Consider the following 16,313-nt stretch of genomic DNA (forward strand, 5'->3'; position numbering starts at 1 on the left):
GTGGGTAATTCATATACAGTAAGTTGACCTAGCTTAAGTGATCTTGTATTTAACATAATTATTTTTGAAGCAAAACAGTGTATGTGCGTTTATAAACTCAGATACATTTAAACAGGACAATATGGCCATGCGTTAAACTCAGATCAATACATTTTCACTGTTCATGATAATAAAAAAAGGGCACTAATTCTCACAAGATGTTAATTTAAAGCCATCAATATTAATGACAGGGTAGTTGTTATTCATACATTTCAACCAGAATGTGTCTGTAAAGGGGTTGGCTTCATCTTATTAGCTCTAAAACAGATGCATAAAATGTTGTATATCCGTTAACAGTGAAAATAAAAAGTGCTGTATTTAAAGCTTACTTAAGTAAATGTCCATAAATGTACCAAGAAATGTGTTTCGAATAACACTAGATAGGGTTAAAAAAATGATGTTCACTTTTTTTTTGTTAATTAAGATCATAAATTAAAGTCTGACCAAAAGAAATGCCGAAATGTGTAAATAAGTGATAGAGGAGGTGAGGTAGCCTATCATTTATTGAAAATCATTTATTTAAATGGGAAGAACTCCATTACAAGTCAAAAAGCTGCATTCAAAGACCTTTTTAACCAAAAGTCCATTAATACACAAGAAGAACTTAAAGTAACAGTTGGAATGCGGAAATGACCATGTGTGTAATATTATCAAATATCATAGTATTCTTTGGATAAAGCTATGAAATATTGTGTATTCTTTATTACAATTGGAAAGTGCTGTATTTAAACCTAATGGTCACATATTATACAAACTACACTTGGCACTAATGTGTGTCCATAGTCTGTCTACAAACCCCCCAATAATGAGAAAATCCATCCTCTCCATCTTTTGCCTGCTCCACTTTTCAGAAAATGTGTGCTCAAACAGGCCGTTTGGAGATTTTCCCTTTATGACATCACAAAGAGCAGTAATCTCTCCCCCAGTTGTGACACTCCCACAGCTAGGTGTTTGTTCTGCCCTCTGAGTCTGCCTTCTCACCGTAAACAACTGGGCATGGAGTGAGAAAGCTGGAGCCACCCAAGCCCTTCCAGAGAGGGGGCGTGGTCAGACACAGCTCATTTGCATTAAAGGTACAGACACAGAAACAGCCTGTACTGAGCAGGGCTGAAATAGAGGGGTTTACAGACATGATAAAATACAGGATCAGAGTGGATTTTGAGCAAGACACTTCACAGAACTTTATTAAACTGGTTGAAAAGGAGGATAATATGTGACCTTTAATGCTGCATTTAATGACATCCTGGGGTAAAAGTAAATACTTTAGATGTTAAAAGTCAAGTCTCCAAAAGTATTTGGTGTGCAGAAAATGATAATGTGTGCAAAACATGTTGATTCTTTATTTCAATAGGACAGTGTTTCATTTTTAAAGAGCTGTGTTCAAAGTCTAACACCACTACGAGTCCATAAACGTATTTAAAAGTTGTAAAGGTAAGTTATAATTGACTTATATCTCTATAAATTGTGTTTTAAATTGTTTGAGTAGCATTTGACTATTGCATTTAATTTGATTTAATTTTCATTTTCACAATATTCTAAGATTAATCAACAAAATAAAGTCACATTTAGTTACCTGCAGAAAATGATTTGGTATGAAATCTTGAACTAAATAAAGTTATAATAACTCACTCTGAAATGCAGGCTAATGAATGACCACTGCTCTTTTACACTGACATTTATATGATCAGAACTGATCATACTTTCAGATCATGTGGTCAGAAAACACCATTCAGATCTACAGACAAACCCACATGTTGGCCCAGCCTTCAGAAATATCTGCATAAATGATTCACAACAGAGGAAATATTGCTCAGAGCTGGTGTGAGGCGTTTGTGGACCCTTTGTGTGCAGATTATCACCCATTCTTCAGGCAGGGGGCGGGAGAGAGATACTGTGGAACAGACCAACAGGAGAGTACTCTTGGAAATCTGCTCTCACCCTCACCACCACCACCACTACCACCACCAACATCATCATCATCATCGGCACTGCGTAATCAGGCAGGTCCAGGGCTGAGGCGCACCGAGCCACACAGAGCTCTGCTTATTGATAAGACTCCTTGGAAGAAGAGGAAGGCAAACTACAGAGCTGACCATATATTTCAGACTTCTGGAGACACCACGTTGAAAGAGACCATTCATTACTGGAAAAAAAGAGAACTTAAGTGGATTTTCAATTGATTATCGCAAAGAAAGAGGACAAAATCGGCATGATTCAAAGTTTTCCTACTTTGTAAGCGTCCTGGAAAGTTTCATCTTGTCAAGTATGGACCCCTGATGTTTGGAAATGTCATGAATTCTTCTTTCGATTGTAATTATTGCAATATTCTTGCACATTACAGGAGAGAATAGAGAGAATTCTTGCTCGAGGAGAAATACAAGACAACATCACGTTGAAGAAACGTGAATTAAAAAACTTTGGATTTTGATCATTTTACTGGAGATTTCATTTCAACACATGAAACTTTGTGGCCGCTGGTCTTCTCCCTCTTCTTTTCTTCTACTTTGTTTTTTTCGGATATCTCTTCTGCTGGAGAGAGACGACCGCGAGGGAGGGAGACGAGCCGTCCACGCGCGCGCAGTTTTAAAGGGCGAGCCGCTGTCCCCACGCGCGCAGTGCTGAGGAGTGAGGCACTCTCGCGCTTCCATAAATGCCCGGTCCGAGGCTCGAGGCTGGGCAGCAAGATGAGCTCGTGGGTCCAGCTGCTGCTCGCGCTGCTGGTGGCGTGTCTGCGGTTTGGCGTCGCCGAGGTGAGTTTACGTCAATGACAGGAACCTTTTTATGACTGTTAGGGCACCTTAAGAGATGTTTCACCTCGAGTCAAATATTAAACTCTTAAAATAAGGTAGACAAATTTAACACCTTCCTGAACACTTTACCAGAGCACTGACACTGACTTATGTCAAAACCTTTTGATTTTTTAAATATTATTTTATACTTCTTGTATCTTCTATCATAAGAGCATGTGTGCTATCCTTTCCAAACCCAACACTAGCCAACATGATAATATAATCCAGGTGAGTTTTATACATTTGGAGTGAGTGCACCTGCTTCAGTAGGCCAGCTTAACAAAATCATCTGATTCCCTTTTACTGCTTCTGAAATTGATGGTATCCTCGCAATAAATAACTGTTATTCCTCTCATTAGCTGGCTTAATGAATGGGTGCCCAGGGGCATACACAATGCAGAGGTCGTCCTCTGTGTCTAAAGATGAGGAGGCAGGAAGCACAGGCTGCCATGATAGGCTCTTTCACAGCTGGCTGCTCCACGTGGTGAAGTGATGTTTATGGATGCTGTTCCAGATGTTGAGCAAGGCTGTAATTAATGTCAGTGCTCACCATGATTAAACTTCAACCTCATGGTTTAGAGTTCAACGTTGCAGTGACACTATCAACGCTCTATTCTTCTTTCTTAACGGCTTAAATGTACAATATTTTATTACCTCGTTAGATTTTTAACTGTGAATTTTGGATTTTCAAGTTTGTGTCTGGAATGTTGAATTGTAATTGATGATTACAGATAGAGTTGATCAAATACAAGTATCAGATATTCTGTGAGAAAATGTAAAGGATTGGCCTACCAGTTTCAGAAATAGGTCCTATAGGCCTGCTGTCTAATATTCAGATTTGGGCATCGTAGAGTACTCCAGTCAATGGACTGAGCCAATGCCGTAGCCTATGTTTGCATATTTGACATGTTTCTTATTCTCCAGAAGCCTCGAGTAATAATATCTCTTCAGGCTGTAAATGGAAAACGCTGTTTTATAGTGTCGATGAAGAGGAGGACTGCTAAAAGAGATTGTAGCATCAGCCAAAGCTAGCTAACTGTCACCAAACACTTTTACAATCATATCTTTTTGTATTGGCCAATATTCAAGTCTAAGTAGGCAATCTGATTAAGTATGGGGAAAGGGAAAAAATGGTTTTAAATCCACATTTGCCGTAATTACATTTTCATTTGTTGCGAAACAAAAACAGGAAGTAGTAGGCTATAATATGCGTGTTGGATAGATGGGCAAAGTGTGACCGTCTGCTGCGGTCAAACAGCAAGACATAACCATACCGAGGGTCTTTTCTCAGTCAGTTGAGGATTGACAGTAATGCAATGTTGATTTTTGAAAGAAAAAAGTTGCCTCTTTTGTTTAAATATACAGTAGTCTATAGATTACTGTTTTTTTTTTTTTTACTCCGGGTATTCATCTCCATAATGCATTCTCTGGTGTCAGTAAGAATGAAATGGAGGTAAAAACATAATGTTAGCATGTCAGTCACAGGAAATGGAGATTTGAACAAATCAAAAAGTAGTTGCCTTTAGTTTGCTGTAGTAGTTTCCCTTTCGGTCGTATGGACTTGTTTTGTTATCTTCCAAAACTGAGAAACTAATGCACATGTTTGAAATCCTCAGATGTCAAAGATACATCAAACGTTAGTCACGTCAAAGTAATACTGTATAACCTCCTATAGCGTCTTCTCAATAACGGGTGTCACAAGTGGTTTCATTCCTCTTTGATTCACATGTACAATCACATTTAAGTGTATGCATAATCTACTCGCATAAAGACTAAAAGAGTTAAACACACTTATGATGGATGACTTTAAGTTCCTGTCATCAGCCTGTCTTTTCATTTTATGGCTTCTGTAGGCAGCACATGTGAAAGAAAATGCAAAGTTTGACGGGCTTTGAGGTATGCAACTAGGAATTCCCCCAAGTCTAATTTAAAAGTGACAGTGTAGCACTTGTGAAATGATGGAGTCTGTGTAAAAAGATCCATATAAAAAAGTCTATAATAAAGATCCAGCTTTGGGATTCAGCCTTCATTTAAAAGCCGGGTAACAAAAAAAAGTACAACATAATTAGCATATACATTTAATGATGGACCACCAAAGAGGAATTTGTTTACCTTTAAGCTAAAACCTTTAAATTTTTTTTTAAATAAGTGATACAATATGGCATAGGAGTTAATTCAAGTCCCATTCATTCACATCTGCAGCATTGTGCACGTGGAGGCAGAGTTTTAACGGCTACATGTGAAACCTCACACGTGCTGCCGCCGCGCCGGCAGCAAACTCAAGCCTCTAATTATGTCCGATTAGATGTTCCTGCCCCTCCTCCTGCCCCCCTGCAGCCTCTGCCTGTACCTGGCATTCCTCAATATGTCCAACAGACCTCCAGGGAATGGGGTTGCACGCTTCGGATGCTGGAATATGTCAAAATCTGGGTTTTTCAAACGTGAGATGATTTGAACTCTCTGACTTAAAAAGAGGGAAAGTCACTGCAGCTCAAAAACATCTCGATAGATTCAATGTAAATAGAGTTGCACGCATACTGCCAACTATTAGTAACAGCACTACCCAACATGTGGTATTGGGTAATAATGCATAGCTCTGATTCCTTAACCAGTTGGGCCAAAAATGGATCTGGTTTCAGGAAATGTATGGTATGACAAGAACAATTACAATGTGTTGCTAGCAGAGAGTGTAACGTTAGTCAAAGCTTATGAAGTGTCAGCCATCCACCATATTAAGAATATTTTTTAAACAAACTTTGGTTTCGGCCAATGTTTAAATGTTAACAGAATCAGTATCTAACAGGCCTAAGTGTGTTACAATCTTTGGCCATGAGTTACATAAAATATCCATGGGGATTTACACGTTCCGTCTGCAACTATTGAATTTGTTTACATTTGTTTTGTTTATCCGACTCCAAGTGTTTATTTAGTGTTTCCTGCTTAGACACAAATCGCCATGACGGCAGGCACCACTGCGAACAAAGGCACACATCCTATAATTAACATCAGTCACAATTAGCCAAGCTGGGCAGATTTGCTCCAGTTGGCGAAGGGGAAGAAATCATCATGATGACTCCTCTGGGGCCATGGGCAGCTCTGAAACAGAGATGTTAGTGTAATACAGCAGGCATTTCCCCGCTGTACAGTTGGACTCTCTGAAAAGCTGAACAACAATGGAGGAAAGTCAATGGCATGTCGTACAGGCAGGATGAGAATACACGTTCATGCATGGATGGCTGCTTCCTTTGGCTGCAACCAGCCTCCCCGTAGGGATTCATTAAACTCTGCACAACCTGATTGAATTCTCACATGGACCAAAAAGGATGGGGTGCAAAATTGTGTGTTCCCAAACGCTCATTAACATTTAAACAAGACACTGGACATTTACAAGGGAACTATTTACAAAAACAGAAATGTTACCATTTGATTTATTGAACCAGAGTGACCTTAAAGCTTATTCTCCTCTGTAGTCCATACGAAGGTTACAATGAAAACGTCAACTTGAGAGCTAAACAATATTTAGCATGTTTACCGTGATGCCGCTGTATGAGCGTTCACAATAAACACATTGTAAAAGTCTTATTTTATCGCCATTAATTAGAAAAACCATTTGAAGAATCAATCATTGTTTTTCCTCATTCATCGTGTGTACTGCTTACCTCTGGGTTGAGGTCTTGAGTCATTCTGTACCACCGCTTTGACCATCGGGCTGCACAATTTACAACAATTTTGTCCTTATTGCAGGGACAGCATCCGCAGGAAGCACATTCCAAAAGTCTGAATTCATTGCAATAAGTGGGGCAAAATGATTTTACATAAAACAAACAATACTTTCTCACTCGGCTGTGTTAATTGTATCGATTGGACGGAGGCCAGAGTGTAATGACAATGCTTTGACAACATCAGGATGTAGTCACATATAGCTGATACACACTCTTTCACAAATCAGTGGTTAAAGAGTCGAGCAGCTTATAGGAAGTGTCTCGACCCCAGTCTGATCCTCGTCCATTTTAAACTCGTCTTTTATTCATCCATTATCCTTTTTTTTCTCCAGATACCTCCCTCCTCTCCTCCTCCTTATATCACTCCTTCCCCCACTTCCTGACTCCTTCCTGACTCCTCTGACCCCTAAATGTTAGCAGATGAGAAGACACAACGCCAATAGTCATTCACCCCGCTCTTAGTGACCATTGTGTGTCTGCTTTGGTTAATACTCCCCCCCCCAACCTCCTTCCCCCTCTCTTTCTCCCCTCTCTCTGGCTGTCTTAGCCATTAATGACAAGTGGGGGTTAAACCCACACTCAGTCCATAGAATCACAAAGTAGAGATGCTGCTTGGGTTTGGTCTGAATGTATGTGGTCAAAGCTTAGTTGATTTTGTTGTTACACAAGTCTTATTATTTGAAGTCCTGTCCATTTAAGAGCGAAAACAGGCCCAAGTTTCCAGTCTTTACACACTAAAACACGTGTGAAATGGTTGTTGCAGACTTTCTGCAGTCATATTCCATTTCCTCAGAGGAATTGTTTGGAAACCTTTAATTTCAAAAGCAGGATGAACACATGGTGGGAACTGCTCTCACAGACCTGTGCACTGCTGGAGAATTGTCCAAAGGGCGATGTGACTTTTCCCATATACCTATAATCATGTACTAAGATGTTGCTGAGTATTGCATGTTATATCAATGTTCATATGTGTTTGTGTGTGTGTGTGTTTCAGGGGGAGCCTCTGCCTGCAGCCCTGGTGGAGCTGGTTAGAAACAGTCCCATCTCCTCCATAGAGGACCTCCAGCTGCTGCTGCTCTCTGACTCCGTAGGTAAAGACCAACACATTCTGCTTTTACTTATGATGAACCCAGACTCAGTAACGGGGGCGTTATTATGGATACTAACACAGTATCAGCATCCTGAATTTCCTCAATCTGGAGCTTACATTTTAACTCGCTTAGAATACGATTTTTGTGTTTTATTACTTCAGGTTAAAGGATGATAGATTGCTGTATGGATTAAGAAAGCTTTCGCACATCTGACCTCCTTTCAAACTATAGGATCGAAAAGCTTTAAAATCAAGTAAAACGAATCAAAACACAAAAGAATTATGAAATGATCTACCTAAGCAGGACATGTTTAAAGTTTTTGAAAGCTTTCAGTCATTTTAGAAATAAAGAAAGCTTTCAGATTGGATGCAAACGTCTTCAAGAACTTAACCCCAGTCCAGTTTTTACCCTAGCTGTGACTTGTAAACATCACCAGTAATAAAACACTCTCAGACAAACAGAAAACCAGCCGGTGGAAGCACGCAAACCAAAACACACAAATGATCAGATTTATCAAAGCACAAACTTTTACCAAAACATTTCTCTCTCTCTCTCTCTCTCTCTCTCTCTCTCTCTCTCTCTCTCTCTCTCTCTCTTCATGCTTACTGCCCTCTACCCTCTGTTCCAATCTATTGTGCAGTCTCACATGTACACACCCACTTACAGCGGACGCTGGAAGGCCTTAGCGTTTTTTCATTCAGGCGATCATTATGTGGAATATCTTACCTAAAGAACTCAAATTTGAGTCTGACTTGTTTCATTTTAGGGCTTGTTAAAATGTAAAACTTACAAGTTGGCCAATTTTTGTCTCTACAGCTTGAGAGAAATGTCATGGCTTATTGTCATAGATCATGTTTCAGTAATCAGTACATCTACTTTGGTTTTTCACAAAAAAAAGAGGTGTCTTGTAAAGCCTGAATTTTGTAAGGCATGTAAGTTATGCTGGACAAAATAACCAAATCAAAAATCAAGATATAAAAACCTTTTTCATGGTGCTCTCATTCATGCATGATCTTGTGCTTTCTGTTCGTTCTGTTTGTTTTATGTTGTTTATTGTGAATTTGTTTGTTGGTATTTTTAAAGCCCTTCTTGAAGCAGGCATTACAAGTTAGTTTTGGCCGTGAATTTTGTAGTGTCTGGAATCAGTGAACATGCTACAAACTTCTCTCTATACACAAAGAATACACAATCACGTTCACACGGGTTAGACGCTTAATGTGTTTCTTGTTTTGTCTCAGACGAGGAGGACGAGATTTCTGCAACCAATGGAGGTCATAGACTTCCAAGGAGCCTTGGTAAGCAACCCCCTTCCTTCCTCTTTTTATACCTCCAGAGTGTCTTGGAAGTTTCGTTTGCGATTGTGTACCATGAACTTCAAACACACAACTACTGTTACTCCAGTGTTGCTTTTTTTCAACTTGAAAAGCATGACCTTCACAATGCACAAGGGGGACAAGTACTTCAACTCCTAAACAGGTTAACAGAGCGTTGTTGTGATTGTATGGAGGATTCCTGATTCTATCCTCTCTATCCTTCATTAGTGAAGGTCTGTGAGCTGAGTTTCCCTGGGAGTTGATTGATGTGACAAGTATGGCTTTAGTGACACGCTACAATCCTTCCCATTAACCTTTTTTTCTCGCTCTCATGATAAAGCAGATGTCTGATTTACTAGACATCACTCTGCAACAGTGTGGCAGACTTTGCTGGATTCCATCTTGCATGAGGAGATGATCCCACATTAATCCTCGTGTGAACTCTGCCCAGTATCATATGTGTGTCATTGTACTGTTCAGGTGGAGCAGCCTACCTGAATATTTGGGATTTCAGACGATATAAAAATGAACAAAGTTTGATCAGAAGAAGTCAAAGGATATCTACTCCTGCTGTCATACTCATGCAGGATAGTTGCATTAAAATGTTGAATCTGTCAGTCATTAATACTCATGATGCAAACTAGCTAGATGATTCTTTGTGGATAAATGAGTAAACTTAATGGCATTACATGCAACAAGGCGTCTCAGCTTTGCCATAAATACATCTCCAAGCAACATCTGAGGGTTAAGACTCCCATGTGTATTTTGACTTAGGTCCTTTTTTATTGGATAAAAAACGTGTATTCTTAACTCACAGATTAGTTGTCAAAATGTAAAATATAGTAAAAGATCTTCCTTATTACCTATCCTCATACTAACACATGTACATCCACTCATACTCACATAACAAGATTGATTACTGAACAGGCCGACTGGGTGCAGGGGTCAGGAGGGTCCCCTGGGCCTGACCTGCAGAATGTCAGAAAGAAGCATAATGACTTGAGATGTTAAGAACAACAACATGAACTGCAAAATGACCACAGATAGAGTCAATTAAAACTAAACCACATACCGAACAACTACAAAGAAAATCAAAATGACTACAGATTTGAATTTCAGTGACAAAAGACGTAAAGTGACCACAGAGAGACACAGAAGTACAAGAGATGCAAAAATAAGTTGAAATAATACATACAACAACTACAAGGAGACACAAACAGTCCAGAGATATAACAAAAAGTTGTTGCAAAAGGACATAAAGTGACTACAAAGAGACACCAAACAATTAGAGATGTAAAAATGTGTGTGATGTAGTAAGTTGAAAAAAAGTTGAATAACTTCAAATACATGAAACGACTTGAGATGTCAAGAAAAGTTCTTGCAAAAAGACATGAATAGACTACAGAGAGTCAACGGTTACAGAGTGAAAATTGTGTCTGATGTAAAAGTTCCAAAAATAAATATATTGACATAGACTTCAGAAACAAGCATAACTACCTTAACACGTGAGTGCTTAGAGGTCCTCTGTGTCAAAATCCCTCTGTGCTCACACTGAGTCATGTCTCCTCCCTCAGACGCTCAGCCGGCTCAGCAGGCTCTCTGCAAAGTGCGCACTGAGGTGGTCGAGGTCACACGGGCGATGTTGGACCGCAGCAACGCTAACTTCCTGTTATGGCCGCCGTGCGTCGAGGTGCAGCGCTGCTCCGGCTGCTGCAACACCAAGAGCCTGCAATGTGTCCCTGTATTCACGCACACCCGATACTTGCAGGTAATCTACCACACAATAAACAAATGTATGTACAAATGCATTTCCAGGATCCTGGAAAGTCTGTGCTACATTTGTGCTTCCCTCAGAGTTATACGTTTTCTAAACTCTCTCCAGGTCATGAAGGTAGAGTACATCAACAAAAGACCCACCTATGCCAAAGCAGTAGTGTCAGTGGTCGATCATGTGGAGTGCCAATGCCAGCCTGCTCCACGTCCCCCTGTGCCAAAGAGAAAATCATCTCGCAGACAGCACAACCACCAGCACCGAAACCAGACACTCAGTCAAGGACATGCACAGGTACAGTATGAACTCAGTTCTGCATGTCATTGGTTGAATCTTTAACCCTCACTAAGCAGTTTTATGTGTGTATATGTTCTGAGGTGGAAGACAATGTGTTTGTAGTTCTCATTAGTGGAAAAGTTTTTTTTGGAAACTTACACGTGTTTCATTGTGAATGTTTTGTATTTGTGTTTAAACCTAAATGCTCAATTGGAAAAAGGCAGAGTGACTACAAACAAGCTAGGCAAACATCAGCGACAGCTCAGCTTGCAGCCCCCTGACCTGCTGTGTTTGTAACACTTAGTTTTTAATGTGACACTACTTGAATATTTAGCTCTAACATTATATTCCATATGCTGTTGTTTGCTTTTAGAATGTAATAAAAAACAGGAAGTCAGTTCTTCTGCACTGCTCTAAACAGGTAGTTTACTTGTTGCATCCGTTAAACAGACTAAAGGATTTTCTGAATGATGAATGATGAAATTCTGACACTCATATCATTATCAGAAGAACTTGTATACATATGCCTGGATCACTGGAGCTATATTATCTATCTGATCAATGCATCAATGTGTAGGTTTAACATTTTGATTGAGATCAATGGAATAAGCTGAATTGAAATGTGTTGAACTTTTCTGTCAAAGGTCAAGGTGCACTCCAAGGATGAGCTCCATCAGTGGGACGAGCTGAAGCAGAACCAGAGGGCCCACCTTGAGGATCTCCTGGAGCAGAACTGGAGCCCCAGAGGAGACTCCTTCAGTCATCCCAGACATGGGTACAGTCTGGCTGAAGAGGAAACACATCGCTCTGGAGAGGCTGTTCTTCTGGCTCCACACTGGGCCAAAAACTCAACCAGACTCGTTGGGACTAAAGACAATCTGGAGAATACGGAGAGGAGGATTGGCCATATCGTAAACGGCACCACGACTGTTTCCTCAGTGGATAACGTCGGCGCTGAAATAAAGAACAAGTTGGTTGATGACATAGGCAGGTTGTTGCTTAACAATACTGAAGGTAAGGATACTGAGGGGAGAAGGGATGCACAAAGCCAGAGTCCATTAATGTCAAAGGGCCACACAAGTGGCCTCCCCAACGCTGTCACGCAAAGTCTTCAGTCCAAATTCAGACCAACTGAGGCACCCGGCCTTGGGAGAATCGGGACCCAATTCCGACCGACCAAAGAGCCAAATCCAGAGCCTCGAGAACTTGGTAAGAGAGGCAATGAGACTCCTGATGAGGCGAGGACATTACTGATTGAGGAGGAAAAACTGGAGCAGGAGAGAAAAGAGCTTCTACTTCTTCATAAGAGGCTGGACAGGGAGAAGGAAATACTGAGACAGCAGCAAATGAAACGAGAGGAGGAGGAAAGGCAGAAAGAAAAGGAATCAAACATTCATCATCACCTGCATGGTAAACATCACCATCATCCGCATACAGTAACAACACAGAAACCAGGTAAGGGTCATTTTTATTACCTAGGGTCTGTTGTTGGTTTTTCTCTTTTCTGTTAACTTGTATACTTTTTGATCTCAGCAGTATTTTCACAATAACACCAGAGAAAAGGCGAGGGATTTTCTCTAATTTTTAAATCCTATTCTGACAGACACAACATCTACGACGACCACGCGGCAACCTTCAGCGCCTGCCGGTCCCATACCCCCAGCCCGTCCAAAGAAAAGGATGAGGAAGAATCGCAAACGGATCAGCAAAGCAGCCATGAGAGCAATGTTGATGTAAATACGGTAAGTTAACATTTATACAGAAAATCGACTTTGAAAATTAGGGTGACAATGAGTTTCTTTGTACTGTATGTTCACCAGTAAATGTGTTGATACCCTTCACTTTCTCTGATCATGCTGAGATTCTCAAGGATTTATAAAAAACTCTGCTGTCTTGCTGCATGATTTGATCTGACATGGAGAATGATTACTAAGTTGTTAGTAGGAGGAGGCAACCCACCTTGAAACCAGAAAGACTTGGATTGGTGGTTCTCCGTTACCTTAAAGTTTCCATTTTGAAATCATTTTAGTTAGATTATATGAAACATGGACGTAGTCTCAGTGACATTTCCCATTGGTTACTGAAGAGCTTTTTTGAAGCCAAATGATGGCAGTGGCCATATTGGACATGATGTATCCACCAAACCGTAAAGCAATCTAGAAACTTGCAACCTCCTGTTTTATTGACTTTGCCAGTATGAATAAAAATAAAGGTCTGTCTTCCTGTGTTTTCCCTTCAGGGCCACAAAGTGAACTCGTTGATCCAGATGTGTAGTAGAGTGACTCCCTTCCTATCAGTATGTATTCACTTGTTGGTAACCTGCCCGTCCTGTGAGAGATCTCCTCCGTAACACTACTAATGACTGTCTGGTGAACCTGTAACCACACCTCGGTGGAGTAAGACGAGGGTAAGAGGAAAATGGAATATAAATAAAAGGCGGACCTTGTAAAGAGAAAACCTGCCTCTACAACGACGTAGACAAAAGTGGAACCCGAGAGCTGACAAATGAAACTGCATCGCTGTAGAACTGTGGAACTGAAGTGCAATTTATTAACTCTTCTTGAAACCTGGTTTTCAAATCAACAGAGAGAAACTGCACTTGAACACGGACAGAAACTATTCTTAACGAGGTTTTATGAACAAGTCTGTCGCCGAAAGACTTTCTGACTGGACTTCAAAGTGCTTTCGACGGAAGAATGGACGCAAAAAGGAACATAACTCTCGTGTCATTGAAGAATCTCATATTGTGTTTGGATAATCTTTGAGACAATCATCAACTGGCTGCATCAACTGAATTTCAAGTGAACTAACACACAGAGGGCTCAGTGTTAGGGAGAGAAATTGCTGTAGATTTTCTGCACTGAGGTCTGATATCATTTACTAGCTCCCCAAACCAGCGGTAGTGTTTTTTTAAAAACCATATTTAATTATATTTAAGTCATTGCGAACACTGGAATCACTTACATGATTAGAGAACAAACAGATTTGACATCTTATCAGAGATGTGAAGAAATAGGTGCTATCTAAAAAACAAAGTGATACACCTGTTACCTTACCTTCTATGTTTCCTATTTATTCATCTCTGCCCTTCTTGTGGATTTTTTTTGTTTTTTCTTTCAACAAATACTTCAAACAGTGGGCTTGAGATGCATAACACTCAATCATGATGACCGGGTGGTTCAAACAGGAAACACAGAGTACATTTTGAAAGAGGAACAAAACTTGTGTGACCTCCCAGGATCATACAGCAACCTTTGTGTCAAGAAAAACATGTGTATGTGTGCTTGTTTTGTACACCCTAAGAGCTAGAGAATACTGTACAGGCTCATGACACACCAACATTTCAGTCCTGCATCTCAGTGTTCAATAAGAGGAATCTCTCTGGTTCTGTCTGTCCCTCCGTCTTCTCACAGGAACAATCAATGTGTCGAGAGGATGAAACATTTACCTACAACATATTTGTCCGAACTGCTCCACTGTTTGTTATTTCAATCTACAAAATGTGTTTTTTTTTACATGTACAGAAACACAAAATGGACTAAAATAAGTCAATCAGTCACAAGGAAATGTGATCAAAAAGCCAAACCTTTCTCATGTAGATATTGTTTTCATGTCCTTTATATTGCCTATAGTAACAACATGTAGATACACTGGTGTTGCTCTCTGTGTCCAATAATTCATAATCAGCCAAAACATCTTAAGTTATTGAAAAACCTGTTTGTTCTTTATGCCAACTGACAACTGTTACTGATTTTGTCTGTTTTTTTTTTTTTAAACTACAGGATATGATAAAAAGAAACTGAATGTTTGTGATAACCTTGACACCTAATGCTATTTTCACAAAGATATAAGAAGCTAATGGGCTTAAAACCTCTTTGTTTGTGTTTTTTACAATTACTTTCTTTGGTTTTACTTATCCACCCATTTATTTATGTATGCATTTCTGCAGGATTTCGCTCATAGGAGGCTGAAATCTCAATTTGAAATATGCTAAATGCAATCCAGAGGAGCTGCTGCTGGTCTAAAGTGTGTCTCAAGATGAATAAGAAAGAGAAAATTGATGAGAAACAACAGTAGAGAACAATGCTGCTCTCTCCGTAGTCAAACATATTTTTGGCTAAATGGTATCGGAAGAGCTGCAGTTTGTTTGCGCTTCTGCATCGGCTTCATTTTTCAACACTGGAGGTTGACACTTGTGATAAACATCTAGATTTATCATTCTTGAATGGTGACATATGCTTATTAGTACTAAACAAAAGTACTGCAGGGGCTAGAGGGAAACTCATTAGTTTAGCCAGAATTTGGTCTCAAGTGAAGTAAGTAGCCCAACAGAAAATTTGACCTCCGTGATAGGGATGTTATAGCAACAGATGAAAAGCTAAGGGATCACCAAAGCTCTTACAATTAATACTAAAGGAAGGTACAAAGTTTTTTTTTCTCCAATAATTTTAAAAATATCTTAATAAAAGTCAAAAATGGGGACGCTAGATGTAAAAGTAGTTCACCAAAGACATTAGCATTCATCTTATTAGCATCGTAAATGACTGCTATGACAAACTTAGCTGACAATAGCAAAAATCAAACCTCAGCTTATGCCTATAGTGTGCCAGTCATTACAATTGTAAAGTGTCTGCAGAATTCATAGGACTGTTTATATCTTGTCACCATGAACTCTCTGACTCTTCTCTCCACCCCATGAACCCCGGGGAGGGATTTATTCAACGAGCCTGTGTGCCGTGTTGTGTCTACACAGAGTGCATCTGCTTTCCAGAGACTTCGTAATGACTCCTTAAATTCACATGAGTTCAGCGCGATGAGGCTCGTTGAATGTGACAAAAGAAAGACGGAGAAAAGAAAAAGGTGAACTCTGGCTCGCACTCTCTGTGTGGTTTGTTTTTCACATTTACCCACTTAACTCTTGGCTGCTGCAACCAACTGACTCAGCATTCAACTGCACAGCTACGTCTGCTAATTATTGAGTCAAGGAGTCATCTGCTCCCCTGTTTAAATGAAATCATACGAGGAATGGCTTTGAGGTACAATCAATTCTAATGTTCTCAGATTAAGACCACCCTTAAATAAAAGGGAGCTGACTTAGTGGTTGTGATTGTAGATTTGACACATTTAGGGATTCAAATTCCGCATAGGTGTGTCTTAAGTCATGATAATTTGCGTAAATCAGTAAATCAGTAGTTTTGATGTCTGCACAAAATTAGAATTTAGCTGTAAACTATCTAGGATCTGCATCTTTCCACTTTCCCACCTGTTTGACTTTTTTTTAAATTCAACGTGTATTCCAGTATTCAAGCATT

The 16,313-nt window shown here is 39.9% G+C and overlaps 1 protein-coding gene across 2 annotated transcripts; it reads left to right on the top strand.

Moving 5' to 3' along the window:
- The first annotated feature begins 1,845 nt into the window (after positions 1–1,845).
- pdgfbb (platelet-derived growth factor beta polypeptide b) lies at positions 1,846–14,875 on the top strand. Of its 2 annotated transcripts, XM_020651308.3 has the most exons (8): positions 1,846–2,789; positions 7,545–7,641; positions 8,880–8,936; positions 10,529–10,722; positions 10,837–11,019; positions 11,646–12,456; positions 12,605–12,743; positions 13,241–14,875. In XM_020651308.3, exons 1-7 carry the CDS (start codon positions 2,724–2,726, stop codon positions 12,736–12,738), a joined length of 1,542 nt encoding a protein of 513 aa, XP_020506964.2. In that variant the 5' UTR covers positions 1,846–2,723; the 3' UTR covers positions 12,739–12,743; positions 13,241–14,875. The 2 variants fall into 2 exon arrangements, with proteins under 2 accessions (XP_020506964.2, XP_065820967.1); XM_065964895.1 differs by lacking the exon at positions 1,846–2,789 and having other exon boundaries at positions 7,545–7,637.
- Positions 14,876–16,313: the final 1,438 nt, after the last annotated feature.

Source organism: Labrus bergylta, chromosome 16, assembly GCF_963930695.1.
Source record: "Labrus bergylta chromosome 16, fLabBer1.1, whole genome shotgun sequence".
NCBI lineage: Eukaryota > Metazoa > Chordata > Actinopteri > Labriformes > Labridae > Labrus > Labrus bergylta.